Source organism: Pyxicephalus adspersus, chromosome 2, assembly GCF_032062135.1.
Source record: "Pyxicephalus adspersus chromosome 2, UCB_Pads_2.0, whole genome shotgun sequence".
Lineage (NCBI taxonomy): Eukaryota > Metazoa > Chordata > Amphibia > Anura > Pyxicephalidae > Pyxicephalus > Pyxicephalus adspersus.
Window position 1 is genome coordinate 3,084,854 of NC_092859.1, and position 12,354 is coordinate 3,097,207.

The following is a 12,354-nucleotide window of genomic DNA, read 5'->3' on the forward strand; positions in this document are numbered from 1 at the left end:
ATGCCATTCAGATCCTTGCCTGCCCAGCAGCAAGTGTGTTATCTGAAAGAGCATTCAGTGCAGCTGGGGGCATAGTGAGTGACAAACGGATTCGGCTCTCCGCAGAAAATGTCGACCGAATCACTTTTATTAAAATGAATAAGGCTTGTATCTGGGTTCCTCGGGAGTTCCCTCCTTGTCTTCTGAGGCGGTGGAGTCCCTGGGGGCTCCGATCACGGCAGAGGAATTAGCCTCGGCGTTTGCTAGGGCGCCCACTGGGAAGGCACCTGGCCCGGATGGCCTAACCCTGCCGTATTGTTAAAAAATTCCTTTCGATACTTTCCCCATACTATCGGCATTTAATGCCTTGATGGAGGGTTTGACTCAGGGACACATTGGCAGCACACATTTCTTTAATTCTGAAACCTGATAAGGATCCTAACTCATGCGGTAGTTATAGGCCAATCTCACTATTGAACTGTGACATTAAGCTATTTAGCAGCATTCTGGCAAAACGCCTGACGCCCCGATCCAATCTATTTTGTACACTCAGATCAGAGAGGTTTTCTACCAGGCCGTGAGGCTAGAGACAATACGGTTAGAACGCTAAATTTAATTAATTATATTCATTCTCGTAAACTTCAGGCACTACTACTAGCAGCGGATGCTAAAAAAGCCTTTGACCGTGTTGACTGGGAATTTTTGAAATGTACCCTGGCCCATATTGGCCTACCCTCTGCCTTGGTGACCTGGATTGGATCTCTATCCCACAACAGGTACTATGCAGGTTTAGGCAGGAGTTTCTCCGCTTTGTCTGGGGGGGTGACAGCCCTCGTATCGGGCGCCGGGTTTTAAGGTTGTCTAAAGTACGTGGAGGTATTGCCTTTCCTGACCCCCTATTGTACCACCAGGCTACACATGTGGGACGGTTGATAGACTGGTGCAAAAACGGAGGCCTTAAGCCATGGGTAAGGCTTGAGAGAGCCATTGCCAATCTACCGTTAGCAGGGGCCACGTGGTCCCCTCCAGACACACTATCTCCCATTCTCAAGCTGCAGCTGATAGGAACAACCCTCCGTGTTGTGCAAAATTATTTAAGGGTCTCTGGTGTGTGTACTTACCCTTTGCCACTGTCTCCTATTCTGGGACACCCGGTGAGGGGCACAGAGTGGGCACCTGTCTCAGATTTGACAACTGCTCATGAACTTCCAGAGCTGGGACTATGGCGCATCTTACAACTATGTCATTTTCTTCACTCTCTCCCACCGCCATCCAGGTTTGTGCGCCCCCTATCACAGGTGGAGGGGGTGTGTGAGGCCCAAGGCACCGTTAGAGGGACTCTCTCTAATGCCTACCAGATGTTTTGACGGATACTGCCCCCTCGTCCTCAACTTTACCATTTCTGCATAAATGGGAAAGTGATCTTGACATCCCATTCTCCCCAGAACAACAGGATCGTCTCCTGTACACGGGTCATAAAGCCACTCTTAGCAACTCTTACCAGGAACTGAACTATAAATTGCTCACGTGGTGGTACAGAGTGCCTACTGTGTTAGCCAAAATGTATCCGGGAGTAGATGATAGATGCTGGCGTTGTGAAGCGGCTGCTGGCAGCCTGTTTCATATATTCTGGGAGTGCTCTAAGTTGCAATCTTCCTTGTCAGGGGTGGCGGCGGTTATTGAAGAATTGACAGAGGTAGATATACGTAACAGCCCGGAGCTAGCCCTTTTACATTTGAATGATTGGTCTAAAAAGAAATACCATGCTTCTCTACTCAAACATCTTTTAAATGCTGCTAAGGCCTGTATTCCGGCCCTGTGGAAACAATCCTCTCCTCCCACCTTGTTACAATAGTTTAGAAGAGTAAATGACATTATGGCAATGGAAGACCTTATTACTAGCCGGGACAGTAGAACGGATAAATTCCGAAATACTTGGTTATATTGGATACAGTATACCACTACTCAAGCGTACCTTTCAGTATACAGTGCGGCTGATAATGCCGACGATCTGTTTTGAATGCAGAGGATATCATGGAATTATTGCTCTGTGTTCCCTACTGTGTTAAGTCTGGTCTTTATTCAATCTGGCCTTCCAATCGTGCCCCTCCCCCTCCTCTCCCTCCCCCTCTTCCTTTATTTTGCTTTCTATTTCTCTATTTCTTTCTTTGGTTATATTTGGTAATACTTTGAAAATTGCCTGTGCTCAGTCGTTCTGCTTGTTTGTTCAATATATGTTTGTGATGCGGAAGATGATAACACAGTTGGTGATTTGTATGTTTTATGCCAGTATCTATGACTGTTCACTGAACAAAAAATAAAATTATAAAAAAAATGAATAAGGCTTAGATCAGCAATTACTTTAACACCCCCTCTGCAGATTCTACTGATTAGTCGTCAACTGCTGCACGTTCACCTTGATGGGAAGAGCACGTTCACAGCCTTTCGGCATCTCCTTCTACTCCTCACCCTAGTGGCCCTCTACCTCTACTCTTTCTCTGAGGTTTATAACTTGATATAGAGCTGTGTAACTGGCAAATATTTTATTATCGATCACCCCCTCAGGGCCCCCTGCCTTTATCTACTTTGAGGCCTTTATCACTTGTAATAGAGCTGTGTGAACCATAATTAAATATTTGTATTTTTAGTAGAGAAGAAATACATACATTTGTCTGTCCTTTTGGATAGATAGCAAGTGGTATCAAAAATAAATATCTGTATTTTTCTTACAGAAATACAGAAGTTTTTCTGTTTATTTTGATAGGTAGCAAGTAGGATCAGAATGAAATATCTGTATTTTTTTACAGAAATTTTTCAGATTATTTTGATAGGTAGCAAATGGTATCAAAATTAATTATCTATATTTTTTTACAGAAATACAGAAAATTTTCTGTATTTCTGTAAAAAAAAAAAAAGATAATTCTTATACCGCTTGCTATCACTTGCTATCTTGCCTTCTGTTCCCATGCCCTCCTTGCTCAGTCTCAGGGCCCACCCCCTCCTCCTCCCAGTACCCAGCTCTAGATGCCAGACTAGACTCCAGCTCAACAGGGTCTTCTTTCCCCGCTGATTCCGCCAAGCCCAATCCCTTTCATGTGATTTCGCTACATAGCAGTTAGGGCCAGATTGGAATCCTGCTCATCCATTCATGTCTACGAAAGCTACTGCTTCTACATTGTTCGTAAAGGTGATGGCCTTCTGTTGTAATGCCCTCCTTGCTCCGTCTCAGGGCCCACCACCTCCTCCTCCTAGTACCCAGCTCTAGAGGCCAGTTAACAATGCCATCCACACTTCTCAGGGCCCACCGCCTACTCTTCTTGCTTTTACTGCTGCTGCCTGCCCACTGTCCAATACCCAGTTCTAGATGCCAGACTAGACTCAAGCTCAATAGGATTTTCTCTCCCCACTGATTCCGCCAAGCCCCATTTCCTTTCACGTGCTTTCACTCGATAGCAGGCCCTGAGACAGAGTGTGGAAGGCATTAGTAACTGGCATCTAGAGCTGGGTGTAGTGCATCTTTAATGACACCCCAAAGTGTGTAATCTGAAATTTGTGTTACTCCGGAACTGGGACGTGGGACAGCAGTCCCTCTGTATATGTTGGGGGGATGAGATGGGAAACACCGGTATATTTAGCGAGAACGGAGAGGTCCTGGATGACCACATTGAGCCATGAAATTATTGAGCTCAGCAGACGTCCGGAGACTTCTCACAAAAAGCGTGTGGCCGTCCTGGGAGACTCCATTCAAAGATCCGTCAACAAAGATCTTGTGAAAATACTGCAGAATGATGACTTTCAGACTGAGAAGCAGCTGAAAGGGAAGGGTGACATGTCATTTGCAAACAACACGTTGGGGGATCTCTGGCTGAAATGCACAATGCCATAAATTACGGCAAAGTGCGTCATTACAGAACTGACCACCAACTTGTACGGTTCTATTTCCTGACCCGTGTTTCTTCGGAGTAGATAGAGAATGTGCTGGCCAACTTCAAACATGGACCTCAGCCCGACGTTGTCATCATCACCTCGTGTATTTAGGATGATAGCAGGTATCATGATGAGCAATTACTGCAAATGTACAAAACCAACATGGACCAGCTGTTTATTCGGCTCACCGAGGTGCTGAGCCCCAAATGTCTGTTAATATGCAACACGTCCATGTCTGTTGGATTCAAAGCTGGTGAAGTGCTAGAGTCCCAATTCCTAATGTGCGCTTGGACATCATAGAAGGGAATTTCTACAGCGCCACACTGGCAGATTTACACCAATTGCATGTGAGTGACTTGCACTTCCACTTAAGCTTCAAGCTGCGCTCCAAGGTTAAAGATGCCACCCACTCGAATCAGCTGGCTCATCAGAAGTATACTTGTATCCTGATGGCTCAGTGGGAGACGGAGCGTGGACAGCACTGGTAATTGCCATCTAGAGTTGGGTACTGGGGAGGCGGCAGCACTAACAGCATGAGGAGGAGGAGGTGGGCCCTGAGACGGAGCAAGGAGGGCATTAGAAGTTGAGGCCATCACCTATATGGACAGTGTCGAAGCTGTAGCTATTGGAGACATGAATGAATGAACGAGATTCCAATCTGTCCCTACCGAGATTGGAATCTCGTTCATCCATTCATGTCTCCGATAGCTACAGCTTCGACACTGTCCATTTGGGTGATGGCCTCAACCTCTAATGCCATCCTTGCCCCTTCTCAGGTCCCATCGCCTCCTCCTCATGCTGTAACATCCAACTCTGGATGCCAGTTACAAATGCTGTCCCCGCTCCATGTCATTGCCCACCGCCTCCCCCTACTGCTGCTGCTGCTGCCACCTGTCACTTGTAATATATAACAGAGCTGTGTAACTGGCTAATTTTAGTACTGAAAGACCCCCCTCAGAGACCTCTGCCTGTACTCTGAAGCCTGTGTATGGCTTGTAATGGAGCGGTGAAACCTAGTGGCTAATTTTTGGACCAGAGGAACCCCTTCGTGACCCTCTCGGCCTGTACTCAGGGACCGTATAAAATCCGGCATGTTCCCTTGGCCGCCCCGAAAAATGGCCTTGCCAGCAAACAGAAAAAAGACTTCCTTATTTTTTTTTTACTTGTACAGTGTTGTGCAGAGCTGGGGGAGTCTTGAAATGTCTTTTTAAATATATTTATAGGCTTTAGAAGCTCTACACAGTCCAGAAAAACAACCCGACATTCCCCCATTGACTTTAATGGAGTTCAAATTCGACGTTCGATCACCCGAATAATTATGCATTATTCGACTGAATGGCGGTCGAATCGAATAGTGAGCTATTCGACCAACACTACCACTAATATGGGTATTTATTACTCCTATTGAGGCATTTTTTACTACTATCTACTGACCACTATTGCGTGGGAATTTTTACTCCCACAGACTTCTGTTTTACTCTAATTGACTCTCCAAGATCCTCACGGGAGCAGCACTGCCATCTGGTGGTGTACTGACCCAGGCTCTGCCGGATTACTCTTGATTGCTGCCTACCCTGACCTTGGTTTGTCCGACAACTCTTTTGCCTTTTGCTTCTTTATTACACATTGGTCCTACCCTGTCAGTAGTTACCAGCCCCTGCATGGTCGGGGTGCAACCTGGTCACTATCTCCTGAAGTCCACTGCAACTGGTGAAGCTGGAGGCTGGCGTCCTATAATCTGCACCCCATACACGTTCCTGCCAAGCAGCTTGTGAGACGATGATTACTATGACATTTGGTCAAAAGTCTGCTGAATTGTTAGGTGATTTAATCCCTTAAACCAGAAAGATAGAAACACTCCGTACTACTTTAGGTAAAGTACCTGTTCATCTTTTTTATGAGTTATTTTAAATGAATACTCTGGGAGGATCTTTTTCATTGCACCACACATTATCCTCACAAATACCTGCTAAATACCAACACTCACAACAGAATATGTTAAAAAATGATTTGTTACAATCTATAATATAAAAAAAATCACACAAAATATATACTTGCAATATACAAAATGACAATTGAAAAATCCCAAAATTTATATTAATACACAATAACTTTTACAGTTTTTAACGTGTTTAACCAGTAGACTTCATCAGAAGGACACAGCGTTATTAGTACCTCATCTATATATTTGTTCAGATAGTGGTTGATGATCAAGTTAGTATCATATCACTGAAATATTGATGTTAAAAAGAAGGATTGACTTTTTTTAGCAGACAGGAAGCGGTGAATGAATGATCCAAGCAGGACAAACTGTCAAAGGACAAAAAGGTGTGCTATTTTGCTCTATTTTAAAGACAATACAACCAAAGGTGATATTCTATCTCTTTGAATATTTACACTGTGGTGCATTAAAAATGATTGCCTATGACAGTATGGGGTCACATCACTCTTAACCGCATAAAAAAGTCTGTGTTATTGGTTTTATACAAACAATTCTGTTTTTTAACATCAATATTACAGTTATATAATACTAACTTGATCAGCAACTACTATCTGAACAAACATATAGACGAAGTACTAATAACGCTGTGTCCTTCTGATGAAGCCTACTGGTGAAATGCGTTAAGGACTGTAAAAGTTGGGTATGTATCAATATAAATTTTGGGATTGTTTAATTGTCATTTTGTATATTGCAAATATATGTATTTTTGATACATTTTTATAACATTATATATTAAATTGTAACAAAATGTTTTTTACATATTCTGTTGTGAGTATTGGTATTTAGCACCATAAATACTCATGCAAATCTTCCCTGTTGAGTTATTCTGTCTTTGTTGAAAAGAATTTAGGTAAACACAAGAGAAATCATTACCATACATTACTGGGATTATCAGACCAGTCATATATTAATTCCACAAGGATCTTCCTCTGGAAAAGAAAAACATTTAAAAGGTTGTGAAATCGCATTTAGTTTTTCCAGAACTAGTAAATCTCTGATTCTGTTTATGCCAATATATACAGCTGGAGAATAAAAGCTCTGAAGAACATTTCCGATTTTAAGATGTTTTGTATCTTTTAAAATGCCAAAAATCAGCATCAACTAGGGAGGTTAATCATGGAAAAGCAAATTGTTTGGGTAACTACCGCTTTTATCTCCAGTATATTTTCTCCTCCACTCTTTATATCTGTTGTTCTCTCCATCTATATCCATTGTACTTGTCTAATCTTTATATCTCAATAACAGTCCCAATATTCTTATGTTCTGGATGATACAGGTAGGTTTATCCGTGAGGGTATTGTGCTAAGCCCACTTTTTTCTTGTTCTCTTTCTGCTTCTGGCCTCTTTATCTTTTCTCTTTCGTCTTGTTCTCTGGGTAATAACCTGGGAATGTAGAGTACAGGATCAGTTTATTTTATTGGAATCCCAAGTCTAGTGTAGAACATTTTCTAAGGTGGTTTTAAAAACGTGTCGAAAATAACGGTCTTCTGGTTATAACAGGATGAATATGACTTTAATTATAACTGAAAATTTTGTTCATGATTGACCAGCAGCTGGGGGAGCCTGGTTCTGAAGATATTTTTGAAATTGTTATGATTTACTATAAAGCATTTCAGAGCAACCATAATGATATGTTATAAATTATTGTATTTGTATTTTAATAATTGTAAATAAATGGTAACACATTTTATTTTATGACATTTTTTTTTATAATATTGAGTATGCTTACTATGAGCTGGGGTTGGACCTTGCTAGGAATATATACCCACTAAACAAACTAAATGTTTTATAAAGTGTTTGAACATATATAGACAAATAGGGTCAAGGAATGGTGACATTAGCTCATGTAAAAGCTGTAACAACACAGTTGAGTACTGTTCATAATACATTTCATCTTACACTTATAGACAAGCTGTTGGGGGCACAAATAAATATGTAAAACATTTTTGTTACAATGGTCTATATATTTCATATATATTTCATGAAAACCCTCCTTTCAACATTCTAATCAATGATTTTGACATTGTACATTGGCTTACAGAGATCTGTTCACACCATAAAGTGCCATAAAGATTGGCTTTGTCCGTTCCCCAAGTCAAAGCTATTACTTCCAGGCTGGACATATACAAACAAGTTTGACAAAACAGGCCTGATTTATAAAAGTTCTCCAGGACTAGAGAATTTAGACTTTCATGGGAGGACCTGGGTGAGAGCTTTCATAAATCGGGCCTGTTTTCATGCTAAATCTGAAATTGCAAAATATATGAGAATAAATAAAAATGGTGAAATAGGATAAATCGTAAAAAAATAAAATGAATCTGCACAGGGTGATCACATAGTCCGCTGTATGGGAGAGGACAATGGTTCTTCAATAAAACTCTGAATGACCGTTCTGCATAAGACAATGGCTTGTCCTATTCCCCCACCCCCCCATCATAAAGCTCACTTCACCACTTCTTTTCTGGCTAATTTTCTTGTTTATGTTGCTGGCTGTGTGTTTCCAAAAGCTATGTTTTTCCAAAATTATTGTCTTAACATAAATCTTTGTGTACCTGTACAGCTTGGATTGAGAAAAAAGGGCATAGACCCCAGGGAGCTAGACCTTAGAGCCAATCATTTACAGCACTCCATTGTGTTGTTCCAAGTGTACTTTTATGGCTAAAATCAACATAGGCATGTAAGTACATCTAGATTCCTAAATTCTTACTGAAACATATCCATATAACTTGCAGTTTTTTTCTCTATCATGCCTTTAACCGGTGTTAATTAAAGACAATACATAGAAAAGGGAAAGGAACACAGCATATACAACAACATATATCAATAAAAATACAGCAAACATAACATCCAAGGAACAGAAATAAAATAAAAACCTTACATACAATGAGGCTAACAATACAATAAAACAAATATATATTAATTGTTGGTCCATTATAAATATATTATTTGAATATCTATTACGCTTAGTATTTAGATTTTTTATAAAATTCATTGCATTAACATTTCTCAATAATGAAAAGTAATATCTCAGAAATGATGTACTAAAAGTTAACAATTTCAGTTGTATCTTTGCTAACTTCCATTTCTTATATACCATCAGTCGAAGAATTTGGACAACCAAACAGTACAAGAGTTCATTCTGCTGGTTTTTGAGATCACCCGTGATATTAGGTTTTTGTTTTTCTCAACTCTTCTTCTCATTTACTTGGCTATATTGGCAGGAAACCTTCTGGTCATCACCATGGTCCACAGGGCTGTCAACCTACAAACTCCTATGTATTTCCTGCTTGGCCATCTCTCATTTGCTGAAGTTCTGTTCACAACTAATATTGTACCCAATATGTTAAATACTGTCTTATGTAATGGTGGATTAATTACTCTTGAAGGTTGTATTACTCAATTTTTTATGTTTTCTTCTTCCACCACGGCAGAATGTCTCTTGCTGTCCATAATGTCTTATGATCGATTTTTGGCCATTTGTTCCCCTTTGCAATATTCCTCTTTGATGACTCAGCACTTATGTCTAAAATTGGTTTGCAGCTCCTGGCTAACTGGGATTGTTATCTCTTTACCTGCGGCCATCCTTATAAGTAAGTTGCATTTTTGTGGTTCGAATGTCATTGACCATTTTTTTTGTGATCTTGCCCCAATACTTCAATTGTCATGCTCGGATACCACCTTCCTAGAAATGGAAGATCTCATTTTGTCATTTCCCGTTTTAGTTTTCCCTCTTATATTTATTGTTGTTACCTACATCCGAATTATCTTTGTCATCTGCAGAATTCCTACCTCCAGTGGCAAACAGAAAGCCTTCTCAACCTGCAGTTCTCATCTTCTTGTAGTCTGTACTTATTATGGGACTCTTATCATTGTTTATATGACTCCATCAGTAGATCATTCGGTCAGTAAGCTTCTGGCTCTCCTATATATTGTTGGAACTCCACTTCTGAACCCAATTATTTATAGTCTAAGAAGTAGGGAAATAAGGGATTCTTTAAAAAAACTGAGGAGCCTGCTGTAAAAAATGTTGCTCCGATCATATGACCAATAATTCCTCAATGCGGGACATTTTGTGCTATGCTGTCTATTGAGATCCTTTAACATGGTCTTATCTCCAGGCTTCAACCATGACCACTCAGGATAACTTTCAAGGAGAATACAAAAATCCTTTAGGCTTACTCATTCAACCAAAAGGAACCTGCTTTACCTACCCAACCGACATACTAATCTTAATGTAAGGGATCACAGCTCCCGGAATATCCACACTATTCATACAGAACGTTTTGCTATGGATTTAATGGGGAAGGGTTAGAATCCACTGTTATCGCTATTTAACGTTCTGTTTTTCTATCACTTGCTGTACTTAATTTTATTATAAAAAAAAAATGGTTACTAAACCATATGAAGTCTCTTTTCTTTCTTTAACATTCTACACTGGTGTTAAATACCCCCGATATTGGAGTAAGTGCAGAAATATTAACCTGTAGAACTGGTGTTTTATTTGCGACTTCAATAATATCCCCACATTGGTGTCAGTGAATGCCAAACATAGGAAGGGAATTTTGGTGAGAAAATCCTATTTTCCAACTCTAGGGTGAATTTTTCAAGATTTGATTTGATCCTGTCCTGCTTATCCTGAATGCGCAGGAGAGAGGCGTCTGCACTTTAGAGAGGAAGAGGTAAGTGTGACAGGTGCCATGCACACTGGACTTAAAGACAAATTCAACAAGTCCAAACTAGTTACAACCAAAGTATATTCATGCACAGAGTTTGGCTTTATTTCATGTATCAAACATGAGGCATTTATGCTTTTGATGTAAAACATGCTTTGATACAAGACTTCATCTCTTGATTCCGTAGACTGTAGATGATGGGATTTAACAGAGGTGTTCCGATTGTGTAGAAAAGAGACAAAATTTTGTTTAATTTGGCAGAAGTCTTTTGAGAAGGCACCAAATAAATGATGAAGATTGTCCCAAAATACGTACAAACAGACACTAGATGTGAACTGCAGGTGGAGAAAGATTTCTGTCTGCTGGTCCTGGATGAAATTCTCACTAAAGTGGAAATAATGGATATATAACTCAAAAGGATCAATATAAATGGAAAAAGGCTAAAGGCAACGGTGAGCAGAAAAGACTCCATTTCCACTATATAAGTATCTGTAGAGGACAATTGTAATATTGGAGCCAAGTCACAAAACACATGGTCAATGGTGTTGAAGCCACAGAACTGCAATTTAGACATAGAGACCATCAATATGGCCATCACCATAAAACCAGAAAGCCAAGACCACATAGCCAGAAGATTCCGTGTCTTGATGTTCATGAGGTAAGAGTATCTTAAGGGGTTACAAATGGCCAAATATCGGTCATAGGACATTGCTGTGAGAAGAAGACATTCAACACTTCCCACCGATGCTCCCAAGTAGAACTGAGTAAAGCAACTATGGAAAGACATGGACCCACCATCCCCCCATACAACATATAACATATTTGGCATTATTATGGTGGTAAAGAGTATTTCACATAAAGACAGATTGCACAGAAAGAAATACATGGGAGAAGTGAGTTTTTGGTTTGTAGCTATTAAGCTTATAATTAAAATATTCCCTGTAATGGTGGTGACATAGAATATTAGAAACAGGAAAAAAATGAATCCTTTCAGATGGTGGAGATTCTTAAACCCCAGAAGAACCAGTTCCATCACATCTGTTTTATTGTGTCCACACATGACTTGCTAAAAGGTGGAAAACATTGGTTAGTACAAAAACTGGTACCTTTGACACAAAAGTAGATTAAATGTACTTTTTTAGAGCTATATTACAAAAAAAAAGCAAGGACAAAAAGAAAATGGAAAAGCGTGTGTTTCAGAGACCTTTTAATTTGGGAAGGGATGACGGAAGTAGCTAAAATATATTGATTTAACCCCCCTAACATTCTAATTCTGTCAGTTTTTTGATGCAAAAAGTGATCCTATTTTTTTTGCATAGAAATTTTTGTTTATATTGTGGGCCTGTAATTCTTGGGATTAACTCCCGGGTGTAATAAATATATTTATTTATTATAATATAATCATAAATATAATATAATAGATAACTATAAATCATAATTATAAAAATTATTTTAAAAAAGAATGCAATATTATTGATAAATAGTAATATAAATTAAATGCAGATTTTAGAGAAAAAAATATTTAAATTTTTAGTAGACATCCCGGGTGTGGTAGATTTTTATATAAGAAATGGAAGTTAGCAAAGATACAACTGAAATTGTTTACTTTTAGTACATCATTTCTGAGATATTACTTTTCATTATTGAGAAAAGTTAATACAATGAATTTTATAAAAACTCTAAATACTAACGGTAATAGATATTCAAATAATATATTTATAATGGACCAACAATTGATTTATATTTGTTTATTGTATTGTTAGCCTCATTGTG

At 39.4% G+C, this 12,354-nt stretch overlaps 2 protein-coding genes across 2 annotated transcripts; one reads left to right on the forward strand and one right to left on the reverse strand.

The window, feature by feature from the left end:
* The first annotated feature begins 7,024 nt into the window (after window positions 1–7,024).
* On the forward strand, window positions 7,025–9,929 carry LOC140322035 (olfactory receptor 11A1-like). Its single transcript, XM_072398691.1, has 2 exons — window positions 7,025–7,045; window positions 9,009–9,929. Exons 1-2 carry the CDS (start codon window positions 7,025–7,027, stop codon window positions 9,927–9,929), a joined length of 942 nt encoding a protein of 313 aa, XP_072254792.1.
* A 782-nt stretch (window positions 9,930–10,711) lies between these two features.
* Window positions 10,712–11,641, reverse strand: LOC140322039 (olfactory receptor 10A7-like). Its single transcript, XM_072398692.1, has one exon. The coding sequence runs from the start codon at window positions 11,639–11,641 to the stop codon at window positions 10,712–10,714; it is 930 nt and encodes a 309-aa protein (XP_072254793.1).
* Between the last annotated feature and the right edge of the window lie 713 nt (window positions 11,642–12,354).